Source organism: Erythrolamprus reginae, chromosome 1, assembly GCF_031021105.1.
Source record: "Erythrolamprus reginae isolate rEryReg1 chromosome 1, rEryReg1.hap1, whole genome shotgun sequence".
Classification (NCBI taxonomy): domain Eukaryota; kingdom Metazoa; phylum Chordata; class Lepidosauria; order Squamata; family Dipsadidae; genus Erythrolamprus; species Erythrolamprus reginae.
The window spans coordinates 186178130-186196264 of NC_091950.1; the positions used below are offsets into that span (position 1 = coordinate 186178130).

Consider the following 18135-nt stretch of genomic DNA (forward strand, 5'->3'; position numbering starts at 1 on the left):
TGTACATTGTTCATATAGATCCAGATAAGATATTTACTGTCCAGATCATTCTTCTTCAATGTGGTGCCTTTCAACTACTGAAGTTGAATATCATTTAGAAGGGCATCATGTTGAAGAGGACATCTAGATAAGTTAGAATGCTATAATATTTTTAAATGCACCAATATAGATGTGCATATATGAATTAGAATAGAATAGAATTCTTTATTCTTTACTGGCCAAGTATTATTGGACACACAAGGAATTTGTCTTTAGTGCAAATGCTCTCAGTGTACATAAAAAGACAAGATACATTCATCACAAATTATACGGAATAATACGTAATGATAGTCATAGAGTACAAATAAGCAATCAAATCATACTAGGAAACAAAGAGAAAATTATGATCAACTTGTTGCTCCAAAACGTTGCATTATACTAATCAAAATGCTAATAGTATTTCCAGAATAATCTTTTATTAATGGAACACCAGTGTTCTTTTTTGCTTATCAGGGTGCTCTTAACAGAAAAATGCTAGATAATATATCTACAAAGCAAATTATGATTTTTCAATACTTACATCAACAATTAAAAAATCCAGCCAACACCAGGCATTTGTGAAATACATTTGGAAACCATAGGCCACCCATTTCAAAAGCATTTCTAGAATAAAAATGTACGTGAAAACCTTGTCTGAATATTCCAGTATTGTCTTGATAGTCTTACGCTGTTCAATATATATGTCCTCAAAAGCCTGGAAAGAGAGATGTTGCTTTCATCATTCACCAATCATATTTTAAAATGGAGAAAAAAGGCAAAAAAAAAATCATTTTCCAATAACACTTTAAAAAAAATAGCAAGCTACAAAATGTTTATTTTTCTAATCTTCTCTTTCACTTTCCATTTAACATAAAAATCTCAATTGTCTTTTCATGGTTTTATTAATTAACTAAAGCTTTCATATCTCAAAATACAGTCTACGCAACCTCACTAAAAATCTTGTCAGGTTCTTTCTTTCTAAAAACATTGACACCATTAATATTTTGAGAAGAATATTTAATTTTCTTTTCTTTTTTCTCACCAGAGCACCACTGCTGAGGAGAATCATAAATACAATGAACGTTTCAAACCAGTTATGTTCGACAATGCTGTAGCAGGTTTTTCTAAAATTCCACCAGATTTTTCCTTTGCCATCTTCTATACTCACTTGACAACATGGGAACTTTTGGATGCAGCCTGTTATAACAATAGTAAAAATGTTACTGACAGATTCTTTCTTTTTAACTGTCTTTTCTCCAAAGAGTATATCTTTTATACATGGTATTTAATCTTACAATATCCCTCTGAATAACCTGAATAGGTGTATCAACATTTCCGGAATTATTAAATAAATGATGGAATTCATTCTTCCTTAGATAGAAGAAAAGTCAGACTTAGCACAGTTCTGTTTAGCTAAGGAAAATACCTGGGCTTTTGTCCTATGGATAAAATGCATCCAGCAATATACATTTTCTGAGTTATTGCTATGGTTATATGTTCCTATGGTTATATGTTAAAGAAACCATGTCCTTTCAGAGGACCGGAAGATTTTTCATTCTAGACTTTTAAAGCCAAACTCTCAGCTAAAATATTATTTGAGGCTTATTTTAATATGCAGATAGTCCGCAACTTATAACCACAATTGAGCACAAAATTTAAATTGGTAAGTGAGAGATTTATTAAGTGAGTTTGGCCCCATTTCACCACTTTTCTTGCTATAGTTGTTAAGCTAATTACTGAAGCAGTTAAGTTGGCAACACGGTTGTTAAGTGAATCTGGTTTCCCCATCGACTTTGCTTGTCAGAAGGTTGCACATGACCCAGGTACACTGTCACTGTCATAAATATGAGTCACTTGATCACATGACCATGGGGATGTTGCAACAGTCTTAAGGGTGAAAAAGATCATAAGTCACTTTCTTCAGTGTAACTTTGAATGGTCACTAAATATCTGTAGTATCCACTACTCATACACTCCTGTCCAGTGAACCACTGAATTTAAACCTTTAAAAAGAGGAGAGATAAATTACTGACACAGGACGAGTAGTGGATTGCTGCCGGTTTGGACCAGTTCTTTAGAACCTGTAGCGGAAATTTATCACCGCTCACAGAACTGGCAGCAATGACCAGCGGTCCACGCTCTTGAACTGGTCCTCCAGTCGCCATGGCTTTCAAAAATACCCTCTATGCAAGCACAAAGGCTTCTGTGCATGTGCAGAGGGTCATTACTGGGTGTTTTGACCAACGTGACTGGGGCACAACGTAGGGGAAGTAAGTAGAACCCACTCCTGCACAGGAAACAATGAGAGAAGCATTTGGGGAAGGGAAGATGCTCAAATTAATCTTCCACCCTGGATCTCTGAGGTTCTGGAAACAAAGAGGAAACCATCCCATAACTGCTGCTTCTGATTCCACAGTGATTTATTTTTGTTAGAGTGCAAACTGTGTTGTTATGCATCTCTCAATGGCTTCAAGTATGATGATTCGGTATTGGCAATACTGAAATAAAACTATTCTGTCCATCCAGTCAGTTTCTTACCATGGAAGGTGGATGGGCATCATTTTTTTCTTTCTCTCAGTTAGTGAAGTATCTTAAACAGGCTTTAGCTTCTGGATTTCAATTTTTCACAAAGTGGTTCCAAAAATGTTTTTGGAAGCAGAAGATGACATTCCAGGGAGAGATTGTTTTTGAGAAAATACACCCAGGCATTTACCAAAAATATGACCAGATTTTGATGTCTGTGACCCACTAATTTATTTGTGTTTTCTTCTTACAAGAAAGTGTTTATTCTTTTGAAAATAGGGTTTGATGGAATGGGGGGAGGAAGCTATCTTTGGGGAGGTACTCAGGGGTGGGGGGGAGGGGACACAGTAGCGAAAATGGAGCTCCACCACAGAGCACCCAATTTGCATTGAAAGATGTTGAAAGAAAATGCAGGGCGTCCTGCATAAGCCATGCCCACAGTGTGGTAGTAAAAATATTGGTAGCCCTTCACTGGAGGTACTCCACTTTTCTTTCATACAATTTCTCTCCTATATCTCTCTTCTAAGTAACTTTCAGATTCATGGAAAATACTGTAGTTCTTTTTTCCCTGTGGAGGAAGAAACATCTGAATTGACTTAAAGAGATGAGCAACTGGGCATGAAAATACTTTTACGGTGCTTGGTAACAGTTTCCAAAGCCATTTTAGGATGGTGCATTGCCTACAATTTGAAGCAAGATATATATACATTGGCCTATCCTTTTTGAGAAAAACCAAGCAATGTAACTGTAAGGTATTGGCAAAGGACCAATGCCACAAAATGGTAAGAATGAAATCTGACTGCTACTGCTTAGAAGCCAGCCCAGCTTGTGCAGCTATCTCATTCACAAAATGGCCGTTCCTGGGAAGCCAGGCTCAGAAATACCCTGTTACCTTCCGTGAAACAGGCTTCAGGCTCAAGAGCCTCTTCAGGTTCAATCTCTGCCTGCTCCCCCTCTCCTGGCAGGGCAACATCCACAGTACTGCCTTCAGACGAGCTGGTGGCATTTATCTTCTGGAAATAAAAACCCCACAGAAAAGTTTGCATATTTTTTACCTCCCCCTGTTAATTCATCATTGCTCAAAGACCATACTGACGGAGGTCTCTAATCAATTTTACACGGATTATCCAAAGCAGTAAATAATTTAACATGAATATAATGTTAAATCTGCTCCTGCGTTTATGTTTACTTACAGTGCTGACAAACATCTCTATCTAGCAATTCATATGTCATAAATAATATCATATTGTAAAAAAATGCAATAATATCAATTATTTCCCTCTTAATGAAAGAAGACACTTCATAGCAACCTTCACAGCCGCTGAATACTACAGAATAAAATGACAGAATGATAAAAAATGGCATGTGGTCCAATTGCTCCTTGCTAATTTCACAGGGAAAAAACCCAGCAAATTAGAAAATTACATTCCAGATATCATTAATATTTTAATACCCACATATTATCAAATTATAGGCTGCTGAGCTACATCTTGAAAATCTAGCATAAATATAATCCTTAAACCTCATTGCCAAGATAGAAGAGTTCAGCTGGATGGGGTGGGGAATCTAACAACAGCATATCTTTGTACATCATTTTTAGTACATGGACTTTGTTTCTGCAACTGCAGGTGTGAAGTGCCTTGTGGAACGCAGCACTTTTTGAAATATCTAGGCCAGAATCTTTTTCAACTTATGGAAATGCTAAGTTACCCAGAGTTCTGGAATATATAAGAGACATTCTGAAGATAACAGATTGGAAGAACAAGACAAATATTGAGCAGGAAGGCAGCAATTAAAAATTGAAATCTACAATTTTATGCCTGGATCTGTAAACTATTTAAGAACCAGGAATAATAGAACTCAATTTCCTCATGTTTTATTTGGAAGTTAATATTTGTTGCTTCAATACTCCCTGAATAAAGACTAGTTCTTATTTATATATCCCTATGACTTAATCATTTTTTTCTCACCCCTCCTCCCCCTTTAGCAAATTGGAAAACCTGTGGACTCGAGTTCTCACACACTGTTTGGGAACAATCAGTACTTTATTCTTATATTCAACCCAGAACTGGGAGACCGAGGTGTGCAAAGAAAATGGGGCTATATGAATGTTTCCAAACTAAAGTCACACCGCATTCTTGGGTTTGGGGAGTTTTAGCGAAGGGATTAATACAGACATATTACATGAAGGAGGTAAAATCTTTGCAAGTTAAGGACTATATAGTATTTGGTCTTTGGGTGATATGCCATGGAAATACATCCCAAAGAGTAATGCATGGGATCAGAATAAAAATTAAATTTGATTCAATATATTACTTGCATTTTCCAGACATGTATTTAATAATTGTTCTTGTTGCATTAAGATGGCTAAAGTCAACACCCAGATAAGCAAGAATCTTTTTGATGTTTATATTTTATCTTTTGTAGAAATGGATATATTTTTCTGCCATAATTTCTGGGAAACGTTAGGATTATTATTTTTTTATGTTACGGGAGCATTTGATCCACCAGCATGTGCAGCCACAGCTATGTGGCTGCACATGCTGGTAATGAAAGAGGAAGAGGTAATCAACATTTTTTTTCAGCCTCTTTCCCCAACTGCATTGTACTCAACGTTTTAATAGCAATAAAGTATTGTTGTATTTTCTGAACAATAAAATATATCCTGTTCATTTCTTAATACCCTATATTTCTTTAATGATCCACTTTTAAAATGTAAATTCCTTCCTATCAATAAATTTTCCAGCTGATACTTTTGGAAACTGTTTCAAAAGACCATGAAGAAGATATTGGTAGTACATATGTCCTAGAGCTGGATATGCCTCCAAATAATAAATGCCTGATAGTTAAAATCTACGAACACCTCAATTCAGTTGAGATATACCAGAAGAAATGTACTTTAATCATTTAAAGTTGCAGGGAGGTTCATACTTTTGCAATTTACTTTCTTCACCTTTTACTTTTGCAATCAGGATATTTGTTTTTGTTTTTCACCAACATCCATATTGATTTAGAAATTGCTTTTTAAACTTGTGGTTAGTGAAGACAAGTCAAGATCAAAGTATGCTTTCTAAACATACCTGATTCTGAAACCCAAGGCAAAATAAATCATGTTTCCTAAATTAGTGTCGTAGAATATAGTCAGAAGTCACAGGAGACAGCAGCTCTTTCCCAGAGAGCAAAACGACCAGAGAACTTGGAATGTTCAATAGGCAGAAAGAGAGCAAGGTTGAATTCTCCCTAGTAGATTCTTAGTTATTGCAGATAATTGCTTTAGTCTGGCAAGATTCTGTTTGTAGGCAAACAACGATAAAGGGACAACTCAGAAGTAACTCCATGTATTATTTTTGGTTCTTTGGACCTAAGAACTAGGATGGCACAAGGAACTAATCTTGGCTCAAAGTGTGGACTTTTGGTTCTAGTTACCTTGTAAAGTTTAGGAAACCAAGGAAGATAGCTGAAGGAGCTCTTGAGCTGCAGCAACCTACAGTATTTATAACATGGGGAGCAATGATTCATAATACATGTAAACTAGACTTTTTCATTTTCCCTAGTGGGATATAACATCAGCAACATCAGAGATATTATAATATATCTCATTATTCTCACCTATAATGCAATTCATAGTATGTCTTAGAAGTTAAGATCTTGAAAATAGATCAATATCTTTATAAAGGAAAAAGGGAAAAATACAGCTTCTAACTCACAGGAAATACCTGAATCCAAAGGCCCAAATACATAGAGTAATTGGAATACAGGGACGGAGGGGAGGGAGGGAGGAAGAAAGGGAGGGTTCAGGATGGGGTTGTCTCTTATTGTAAGATACTCAAATCCTTCTGCATAAAATATTAAAAATTTAAGAAAAGTTATCCAACAATTCTCTCTGACAGACAACTCTGCATGTATAAGGAGGAAATGTCTTAATTATCTACAAGAGTACACTCGAAGGCATTTGTTTAATAGGCAGCATTCCCAAGACCTGTATTGGCAAAACAACATGCTGGATTAGAGCAGAAGCTTGTGCAATATTAGTGAAACTGTGGCAAGCCAGAGAGAAATTCAACTTCACTTAAAAAAAAAAAAAGCTTTACGAACATTACATAACAGAAGTGCAGTCTATATCAGCATAGATAGCAATGGGACATCCATTTTAAAGATATATTTTTGGATTTTAGAGAAACTCTTTTTTGCCCTTGTCTGTTTGCCCATGTAAGGCCAATTCGCACAAGCTTTGCCCCACCGCATGTTAAAAGAGCCCATTTCTATTATTAAAGCATTCACTTCGGACCCAGTCTTGCTCTCATTTTATTTTTGCTTTATGTTACTTTAATGGGAGCAGGAGCAGGTTATTTTACAAATGTTAAAGCTTTTACAAACCACTTCATGAGTCAAATGACATTCAAATAAACAAAGGGATTCAGCCATTATAAATTAGGAGGAATAAGTCATCTCGTACTGTTTGAGTATTCTAAATCGCTTCATGACTTGACAAACCTGCAGGAAATAGTTACCCTTGTTCTTTGCATTCCAGCCACGTCTCCGACTATTTTTAAGGTTTTGAATTGATTTCTTAGCAAGACAAAAAGTTTCTCACTTTTTATTAAATATTGTTTCTTGTCTCCGAAGCAAGTCAAGCACTTAATCGGTAGCCTATAAAACATGTATACTGTATAACAAGTCTACCCCCCCCCCAAAAAAAGCAATCCTAGCCACCGAATCTGTTGAAAATTGAGACTAGCATTTTCAGTGGAAACAAGAATTAATAACTTACTTGAGTTGGCCTGTTCTGTTCAAATCTAGACATTACAAAAGCTTTCTTGTTCTGTTACAAAGTGTCTCTTAGAACTCACTATATTACCCTTATGTGTTTTGTCTCTCTAAATGGTACACAGAGGGAAACTTTCAAAGGAAGGACCAGTTGTAAACAGGAATATAGACAGAGAATGAAAAAGGCACCATGGACATTCTTGTAGCAGATGAAATTGGCCTGGCTCAAATTGTGAAGAGCAGAGTGTACACGTTATTCTCAAACTGGTAGAAACTTTTCATATTCAGGGGTATTTTGATAGTACGACTTAATTATTACTGAATCACGTACGCATGTTTGAAAGTTTCTACATCAGATAGAAGTAAATTCTGAATAATTTAGTTCTCCTATTAGACCAGTAACCTATTTGTCAATAATTGTGAATATTTGTACTTACGCAGTAGCTCCTAACTACTGCTTTCTTAAAATGACTTTTATTTCTTTAAGGTTAAAAACATGATATTCAGAAAAACAAGTAGGATAGAAACATCTGTTTACTTAGCAATGGCCACTGCCAAACTGAACAATATATTGTGACCTTTTTAGCAATAAAAAGTATCTTAGGGGAAACAGTAAATGTCACTCAGGCGCTACCTTCTTTAGCAGAAGAAAAATATAATTGGAATTTTAAAATTATAAAATACATTTTGTATGTATTTAAATTACTGCGTGCTACTTGTTGCACTCTACCAACATTGAAATGCATATCAATGCTAGGGTTAATTCATGAATTCATTCTTCATAAAACAGTGAAACATTTTTTTTTACTTTATTTTCTATGTAGAATGTGCACCAGTTGATATCACACATGAAAATCCAAAATACTCAGACAAATACTGATGTATGTATGTATGTATGTATGTATGTATGTATGTATGTATGTATGTATGTATGTATATTAGAAGTATCAAGGCTTGCTGCATTAAAATATCTTGAAATTAGAAAAGAGTAAGCAGACAGAATACAATAAAAATAGTAATTTGAAATTGTTTCTCCAAAGTCCACCTGTGTTAATTGTATAAATAATTACTCAACACATTTATAAGGGCTGAATCAAAAAGGGGTTGTTTTCATTGCTTTAAAAACGATGCATGCTCTGTTTTCCCCCCCCCTTGACCTTTGAAGGAATTAACATTCTTATCCATTTAATCTACTTTGCAACACCTCTAAATCATGCAGTAGCTGTTCAAAAGAGTTGATAATAAAACGTAATCTAGAGAAATCGTTAGCGGGATCAAAATGTATGTAGAGGTTGCCAATCTTGCCTGACCATGCTGTGATGAGTGAGTCATGAGACTCAGCAGAGAATAGCTGTATGTCTGAACTATCTTGCGATGAATAGGGAAGGAAACACAGCTCAATATAGCATGCAGGCCAGTCAATATCCAGAAATTGATTATGGATAGCTTGCTTAGATAACCTGTTAAGAGGTGTGATAGGTTGAATCTACCTGGTTAGAAAGCAACAGAGCTGCATTCTTGATTGCTTCAGCTTGATTTTACCCCTGTGAGAAGTAAGAAGGGCAGGCAATGAAGTTCACGACACAGTACCTCACAACTTTTGCTCTGGCTTCGAAGCGTTTTCAGAAAAGTTAAACAAAAAAAAAAGGAGGAGGAAAACCTAGAGATGTAATCATAATGCTAAGTAAAAGAGAGATTGAATGCTCATGGCCATCATTACATTTTAAATCCGCTTTTTCCAAACTGGTGGCTTATGGACATTTTAGATTACTAGTTCCATCATCTCCAAAAGAGTTTTGCTATAGCTCAACTGTTCTGGGTTGGCAAAGTCATCGATATTATTGAAATAAAATAAGGCATGATGTACCAGTGATACTTTATCACTGATGTTATGTCACATAACTGCTTTTGTTTGTTTGCTTGTCTACTAATGATGAGATGTTCCCAATTCATTAGTAATCCTTAAGCAACGAGGAAAGTTTCCTCAACTATATGCTTTCTCCCACCTCTACTCTAAAGTGGAACAGCGGTTGTTGGCTTGACCTCATCCTCTCTGAAGAACTTGGCTCACCACCAGGAGCTGCTGGGGACCATCCATTGAAAGGGACCCATTGTGGACACTCAACAAACCCGACTGTCTTCTCCTGATTGACACTGGAGGACCAAAGAATTTCATTTGCTCCTTCTATGTTCTACAGCTCTGGTATGGTATCAACAATGGTAGTGCCAGAAAAAGGGAAATTATTGAAATGTAATCTAAATAATTCTTCAAAGTAGAATCTAAACAGCAAGTGATTATTCAGAAGCAAACTGAATTATATCTCTAGAACGAATTGTTCCATCACCACAAAAAATTACATACATCCTCAGAAATGTCTTTTCTTTCCTTCCTTCATATCTCTCTTACTAGGGGATATTCTAATGGGTTACCACTGAAATTAATTTTAATTTTATAAGGAATTGTTCAAAAATTAAGATCATTCCCTCACTTTGGTTTCTATAAGGAAACTTCTCCCAGTCTTTCTTTTACTACCCTTCATAATTAGCAGGACCACTAAATTAACAAATTTACCAAAGAAAAAATTAACGTTGTATTCGTTTTATTGTTATTTGACAACCTGAGTCCATGAGGAGAAGGGCGGCATATAAATAACGTATGATAAAATAAAATAAAATAAATAAATAAAATAGCCCAAAATTATTTTCTTTGAGGAAGAAGTATACTTTGGAAGGGAAACATGTAAAATCTCTTAAAACTCTGTCGTTCCCAGTTTGGAACTTCAACAGGAATGTAAGAAAATGACTATCTTCAAAATGAAAATATTTAACTATAAGCAAATAAAAAAAGGATTGAAAACTTTTCTCTTTCCTTGCAAATCCATAAATTCTTTCTTTTATCCAGTTCAGTGGAAAAGCTAGCCTTGCACAATGTTAAGTTATTTATTGTATGTGCTTAAATAAAGCTACAATTCTTGTATATTTATCTAGGAAATTGAGACAAATATTGCCTTATTGGTAGTCCTCAACTTACGAACACAACTGAGCTCAAACTTTCTGTTATTAAATGACCTTTCTTGCCATGGTTATTAAAAGAATCATTGCAGTGGATTAGTTAGTAACTGAGGTTGTTTAGTAAGTCCGGCTTCACCAATTACTTTGCTTGTCAGAAAGATGCAAAAGGGGATCATGTGACCTTGAGACACAGCAACGGTCATAAGTATGAACCAGTTGCCAAGTGGCTGAATTTTGGTAACATGACCATGGGAATATTGGAAAGGTTGTAAATGGGAAAAACGGTCAGAAGTCACTTTTTAAGTGCCTTTGTAATTTTGAATGGTCACTAAATGAACTGCTGTAAGTCAAGGATTACCAGTACTTACTTCTAAGAAAACATGCTTGGAATTTGGCTTGCTACCTCTCACTTTCAAAGAAATGGATTGTTAGCATCCAAATGTTGATACTTTATTGTCGCTTTATTTCTACTAAGTACTCCTTATTTCTTGTGTGTTCCTTATACTCATGCTGCTGACTGCATTATTCTGCAGAGATGTTCACTCAATTCTGCCCTGGTCTTCTGGCTTCTACTTTACTTTCTAAAATAGTTCATATGATTTCGGAAAAATCACAATAATTCTTACCAAGGTTAGAAAAATGTAGAAAATTACCCTCTGCCGCCCCCCCCCCCAAAATTCAAAAATATTCAAATACAAGTCTGATCCAAACATATATACCAGTGATGGCGAACCTATGGCTCACAGGACACAAATGGGAAGCAGAGCCATATCAGTGGGCGCACGAGCTCAGGTCTGGTGCATTCATTTTCAGGCCTTCTTGGCACACTGGGAGTTGCCACTAGAGTGCCTTCCGTCCCCTGTCCTATAGTCTCTCCTATATCTCATATTTCTTCTCTACTATATCCTCTATAACATTCATTGTGTATTATTGTGTATTGGACATAAATAAATAAATAGATAAATAAATAAATAAATAAAATAAAAAATAAAAAAAACCTCCAGAGGAGTTTCCAATTTGAAATGGGCCATTTCTGGCCTCCAAGGGAATGGGGAAGACCATTCCCCCCCCCCGGCTTCTAGAAAGGCTCTGAAGCAAAAAATTTAAAAAGGGACTTATGATCCAACTGAAAGTTGGCAAATGGGCCATTTCCAGCTTCCGGTGGACCTTTGGGGGGAGGAAGGCCCTTTTCACCCTTCCCGGCTCCTGTACAGACTCTGAAGTTTGGGGAGAGTGAAAAACAGGCATGCCATCACATATCGCTAGTGGGGGGTCATGCACATAGAATTATGGGTGTGGGCCTGCACACGTACAACTCCCCATGTGACCCCCCCCCCATCTTGGCACACAAACCCCAAAAAAGGTTCGCTACCATTGATATATACTGTTCTTTCTGCATAGCATTGGCTGGGAAGAAAAACCTGAAAGTTTGAAGTGTTGAGATCTAGGGCATTTCTTCCAAACAATTTTTGAAACTTGCATAAGCCTGGTAGATCCTATAGAAGCTTTTCCAATAAATAATGAAACTAAGTCAACAGTTTCTTAAAATCCCAAATGTTTATGTGCTTGATTTTTTTTCCTCAACCATTTTCGCAGGATGGTAAAATATTCCATACACAAGAAAATGGAAAGTAAATTGAACAAATGCTAAAGAATCTGAGTTCTTGATTTTTTGAATCTTTGATCATAGTTTTAACTAAAACTAAAACTAAAAAGAATGAATGAAAATGACTAATGTGCTTTTATTCTCTCCCCCACCTCCCAATAAATACGTATCTTCTTTTCTAGCGTGGTTGAAGGTTCTCCAGAATAACATCCTAGGAAGGAATATTATACTTACTATAATGTAATCCCTACATAAGGAGACAAGCAGAAGTGTATTGTAAAGCCTAAGATGAAGGGGAATGTATTCTTTAAAATGGATATACAAATCATGGACCATTGAAGAAAGGAAAGACCAGTTCTGGCTTCATTGCTAAACATCTAAAAATCATAGCAACCAAATGGAATTTGCTATAGTGAAAAAATGGAATAGGCTATTTGGGGAGGGGAACAGCAAACAATTTTCCAGTCATGTGGTCAATAATACCTCTTTCAATAATTCTCCTCCCAGAACTGTCCTCAATCAGAACAGCCAGCAATCTATCATGGTTGCTTTGATATAAACTACAGTTATGGATTAATAGCCTAGATACACTCTACTGACTCTATAATTGCTTCTTATTCATCTAATTGTTTGTTTTGACTCCTTAAGGCTGCCTAGATAAGTCCATGCAGCTTTCATGCCAACATTTTCAGAAATGGTTTGTCATTGCTGTCTTCCTAGGAATGAGAGAGAACCACCGACTCAGAGTTGCTTAAATAGCTTGTACTCAGGATGAGACTAGAATGCACCATCTCCCAGTTCCTGATCTATAAACAATACACCAATCTGGTTCCATATTGCACAGAACAAAACAGACACCAGCATTATAAATTACTTTATTTTTCGGAGTATAAGATGCACACACACACCCAAAAGTAGGTGAAAATTTCAGTGTGTCTTATAGACTAAATACGGGCCTGTTTTTGATCTCCCGAACCTCCTGGCCTCTGAGCATCAGGTTTTGCTCTCCCTGGCCCCCAGAAGCACTCTGCAGGCCAAAATCAGGTGCGTTTTGAGTTAAAACAGGACATGCTGAGGGTTCAGGAGAGAGGTGTATTCCTGCTGGTTCAGACTGGTTCTATAGAACTGGTAGTAAAAATAGGTACTGATTCTCTGAACCAGCAGTACTAGCAGCCTGGCTATGCCATCAAACCAGTCCCCTGGTTGTCCCCTGGTCATTCACCCACCCAACATGACCATTGGACACCAAGCTGACCAAATCTGGGAAGCAGATGGCTGGCAAAGAAGCCTTTCAGCTGCCTGGCCATAGGGCAACGAAAAGTCTTTAGCCTGTGAGAAAAAAGCTGTGCATGTGTGAAGATGGCAGCAGCAACCGGATGTCTTTTCGGCACCCTGCACCAGTGGCTAGGTGGAAAAGAAGCTTCTCAGCTTTAAAGCTTAGCAACAGGCTCGGTCCTTTCATAGGGTCACTTTTCTCCATGCCCGAGAAAAATCAAAAGGCATGGAGTAGCCTTTAAGGACAGTCATCTTAAAGGCCTTTAGTTGTCTAGAGGTAAGAAATTTCCAAGGGAAATAGCCCGTTGAAGCTGCCAGCATTGCAGCTGCCCTCTCCTGCCATTGCTTAGAGCTCCAAGTAAAAGTGGTCCTTGGCTGTTATGAAGAAGCGGCGGTTCTGTGTGCACCATGCCCACTTCATTCTCTTTGAGAGTCACTTTACAAACAAGGTGCAAAGCAGCTCTCAAAGAAAACAAAGTGGGCATGTCACACTCAGATCTGCCGCTTCTTCACAATAGCCAAAGACTGAAGAGTTAACTGAGGAGCAACGCCGGCAAGGAAATTGGCTGGGTCAGAGGGAGGCATAGCCTAAACTCTATGGAATGGGTAAACAAATGTGCAGAGGCAAAGGGAAGAGAGAAGAGAGAGCGCTAGGCAGGAACCAGAGGAAGAGGAAGGCGGTGGTTCTTCTTCTTTGCTCCTGCTCAGAGAAGGATGCTCTCAAGATGCTCTCCACCCTAACTCAGAGGCAGCCAAGGGTTGCTCTTACCCTTGGGCAACAGCTCCACCTCCTTCCCTCCTCAAGCCCAGCAAAGAAGCCCGCTCCTCCCACCAGATCCATCTGAGGAAGGAGAGAGAGAACCTGGTGGCTCTCCCCAAGCTAGAAGTAGCAGCAAGCACCAGGACCCATCTCTTCTGGGTTAGCCTTAAAGTCCATCCCACACTGCTTGAGAAAAAAAGCTTGTGCTGGGAACAAGCTAGCCGAGCTAGCCTCCTTCTCCTTCTCTCCAGTTACAGATGGCAGAGATGGGGAAGTTGCTGGGTAGGCAGTCAGGAAGTGCATCTTGGGTCCCAACTCCCATCCTGTCCCCTCTCCCACCCTGTGCCCTCAGATCCTGAGGGTACCTGCTTTGCCAAGCTGCCATTGGAAAAAAAGCTGAGGAAAAATCCCGTTGCCAAAGGTGAAAGGGAGTGCTTTCACCTTCTGCTATTGTGGCTCAGGGCAGCGGACTCAGCCTCATTTGTGATGCATCCCCCTCCCAGCCTTTGCCCACGCCTCCGCCCTGCCAGCATCTCCTGAAGCTGCAACAAGGACAAGAGCAGCCTGGTAAGCTGAGCATCCAAAAAGTGTGTGGAGGCACGAGTGAAGGTTGGGAGGGAGATGCACCATTCAGGAAGCTCCCTGCAGTTCCTCAACTCTTCTGGGCTGCAGCTCAGCCTGCTGCAGCTCAGCCTGCCTGGCAGAAGCAGCACAGGGCATGGCTAGGAGCATGCTAACCTTGCCCTTCCCAAGTGCTGGATTCTGCTGTTGCCATCTGCTGCTGCCTGGCTTGCCGAGGCTGGCTCCCAAGCTGGGAGGCCTGTTCCCCCTGCTTTGGACGTTGCCAGCATGAGTGTGGCTCTCCAGGAACTCAGCAACAACAATGCCGAAAAGTTCTCTGGTTGGCTGGTGAGAATAAAGCTTCCGCCATCTTCATGCTTTCTCTCCATTGCCATTCCAGGCCAAAAAGCCATGGCTGGCAGGCCACAGAAACAGAGTCATCCTCTTGACCAGGGGCCTGGGTATGTCCTTGGTGAAGCCAGTCCAGAAGGAAGCCTTTCTCCTGCACGCTCATCTTGCAGATGGGATCTGGCCGGCCTGGCTCAGTGCACCTACAGGAGCATGGTGCTCCAGCTGCAACTGCAGGGAGGGCCAATCAGAGGCGAGAAGGGGCACTTTTTAGCCAGGAAGGGTAATGGAGAAAGAGATTAGAATTGCCCCCACCCTCCTTGCCTTTCGTAAACTTCTTAAAACCCACCTCTGCCATCAGGCATGGGGAAAACTAAGATATTCTTTCCCCCTAGGCCTTTATAATTTACGCATGGAATGTCTGTATGTATGTTTGGTTTTTATAATAAGGGGTTTTTTTAAGTTATTTTAGTATTGGATTGGATTGTTACATGCTGTTTTTATCATTGTTGTTAGCTGCCCCGAGTCTACGGAGAGGGGCGGCATTCAAATCAAATCAAATCAGATCAGATCAGATCAGATCAGATCAAAAACAAACAAACAAATGGAGGGAAAGCAGAGATGACCAAGGCATCCTAACCTATATATGGGGCCAGAATGTCCCCCAAAACGTTGTCAGAAAGTCCCAAATCTTTTTGCCATTGTTACAGTGGGCATGGCTTGATGGGGGAGAGGGGCCACATGACTGAGTATGCATGAGTGATGTCAAGTTGACCATGCCCACTCAGTCACCTGCTCGCCACCAAGGCACACCCACAGAATCACTAGCAAAAAATTTTAGAATCTACCACTGTTTGGGAGTCCAAAAAATTGCTGTGTTTTTGGCCTGCAAAGTGCTTCTGGGGGCTGGGGAGAACTAAAATGGGACATGCGGAGACCCAAAACTATTTTTTTCATGTTTTCCTCCTCTACACCTTATAGTCCAGTGCATCTTATAGTACAGTGCATCTTATAGTCTGAAAAATACGGTAAATATAAATTTATAACAACAAATCAATTCATCAATATTTTTTAAAAAATGATTACTTCTTATTAAAAAGACAACTAGGTTAACCTTTTAAATTATGTCATAAATAAGAATAATTCAACATAACACAATTAAAATATTTTTGGGTCACTATTTTTCTGCTTAATATTATACACATACACCAGATACACACACACTACACACACAGTATAGTATAGTATAGTATAGTATAGTATAGTATAGTATAGTATAGTATAGTATAGTATAGTATAGTATAGTATAGTATAGTATATATTTTATATATATATATTATAAACATAAGAAGGCTTACCTCTTTGCTTCCTTCCAGGTCAGATTCACTGCTAAATTCTTCTATGTTTATATTTTCAAAATCTGATTCTCCAACTGCAATTGGTACAGTTACAGTAAGGCCTGGATTGTTTATAAATGACATGTAATCATTTTCGTCAATAATATATTTTTCTACACTTCTGGCTGTTCCTAGACCACTGGTGGTACCATTTCCATCTCTCAGAAAATTAACATCCTTAGTTATTTCAACCATGGTATGGTTGGAAATGTAGATATCTTTCTTGTGGTTTAGTTCTTCAAGGACTTTGATATCATCTATAGCTTTCTGCTTTTTAACTGTGCTTTTTTGGACAATTTCTCCCAATTTTTTCTTAATGTAATCTATTCCCTTTTGAATCCTTGCCACGGCAATCTGGAGATTATTCGTCTCATTATCATCATCAGTAGCAGCAAGATTATCTGAACTGAAGGAGCTCAGGAGCAAAGCTAGAAACAGGTTTAATACCTAAAAGACAAGGAAGGAAAACATCAGATGCAGACAAGGTTTTTTATATACAGTATATATAAAAGTAAGATTTGTAGCATAAAAAAATGACAACCCTGGAAAATGATTATGAAATAGGGTCAAGCATTATTTCCTAGTCTTCTATACTGTATTCCAGTGTTTCCCAACCTTGGCAACTTGAAGATATCTGGACTTCAACTCCCAGAATTCCGCACTATAATATATTTAATAAAAACTTATTAAATTTATATCCTGTCCAATTCCCAGTGGTTCTGGTGGTTTATAGGTAGAACTGGTTTCTGTTGTGTTAGTTTTAACCTGGAAAACATTAAAAACATGATACCTCAGATAATTCTGAGGACCTCACTACCTCAATCTGAAGTACACCAGACTAGGCATTAGAATTAACACTCTCCAAATATTTGTTATTGTTCCTTTTCTGCATTGATTTGTCTATTCTTGTATTAGTATTATTAACACAGTACTATAAGATATCCAGTTGGTCCAGTAATGGGCAGCCAAATTTTTTACTGCCACACTGTGGGTGTGGCTTATTTTGTGGGTGTGGCTTGATGGTCACGTGATTAGGTAGGAGTGGCTTGCCGGCCATGTGATCAGGTGGGAGCGGCTTGAACGATCATCATCGTTCAAGTGAACTATTAAGTCCTTGACTTACAACCTCACCAGTGTCGCTCTACCTGGAGTGACAATTTGCTTCATGTTTCCTGCACACTCCTTCCTGGGTCACTCCCTGCCTCAGGCTGGGTAGCTAGGCAAACAGCTGCCAATCAGCTGCTGAGAAAAGATGGGGGACGAAATGGGCCCCCTGCAACTCCTGCTGGTGCTGGTCTCCCTGACGCTTTCCGAGGAGGAGGAGAAGGACGATGGGAGGGTGGGATGGTCAGCTGGAGCAGGGCACACAGCTTCATTTATGTTGTGAGCCCCCTGAGTCATCAGAGATGGGTGGCATACAAATCCAATAAATACATAAATAAATTTCCACTGGTGGAACTGCGTCCCACCCTATCCTACCTGCTGCCCATCCCTGAGTTGGTCCTTATGCAATTAATTTTAATCTAATCAAAGCATTTTTGTTCTTATCTACAGTTTGTTTTCGCAATTTCTCCAAATAGGTAAAATCTTATACTGTATAGGGTAATCATTTTTTTAAAAACCCAAGTTTGAAAGCATCCAGAAAAAGGAACTGCTATGGTATAGTCAAGAGCTCCCTTTTGATCTTTTAGCTGTTTCTGGCTCTTAATGAGACAAGTTGTTTTCCTACTGTGTGATGATGGCTTGCTTCTTTTGCTATCGGAATGCTTTTTAGGAGATCATTCAAACAAAACTCCTGTGGTCAGTCAGCCAGCATATTTGAAAGCTAAATCAAGCAATAAAAGCATTAGCTACAGGTAGTCCTAGAC

General features: G+C 38.6%; 1 protein-coding gene across 16 annotated transcripts in view; it reads right to left on the reverse strand.

Moving 5' to 3' along the window:
• Positions 1–18135, reverse strand: part of LOC139156268 (sodium channel protein type 2 subunit alpha-like) — a 75045-nt gene that overhangs the window by 18795 nt on the left and 38115 nt on the right. For all 16 annotated transcript variants that reach the window (XM_070731672.1, XM_070731670.1, XM_070731675.1 and 13 more), the window contains 4 exons: positions 16229–16714; positions 3434–3554; positions 1061–1215; positions 560–733 (listed from right to left, as the gene is read on the reverse strand). In XM_070731672.1, coding sequence (XP_070587773.1) covers positions 560–733; positions 1061–1215; positions 3434–3554; positions 16229–16714 — 936 coding nt within the window. The remainder of the gene's footprint in view (positions 1–559; positions 734–1060; positions 1216–3433; positions 3555–16228; positions 16715–18135) is intronic.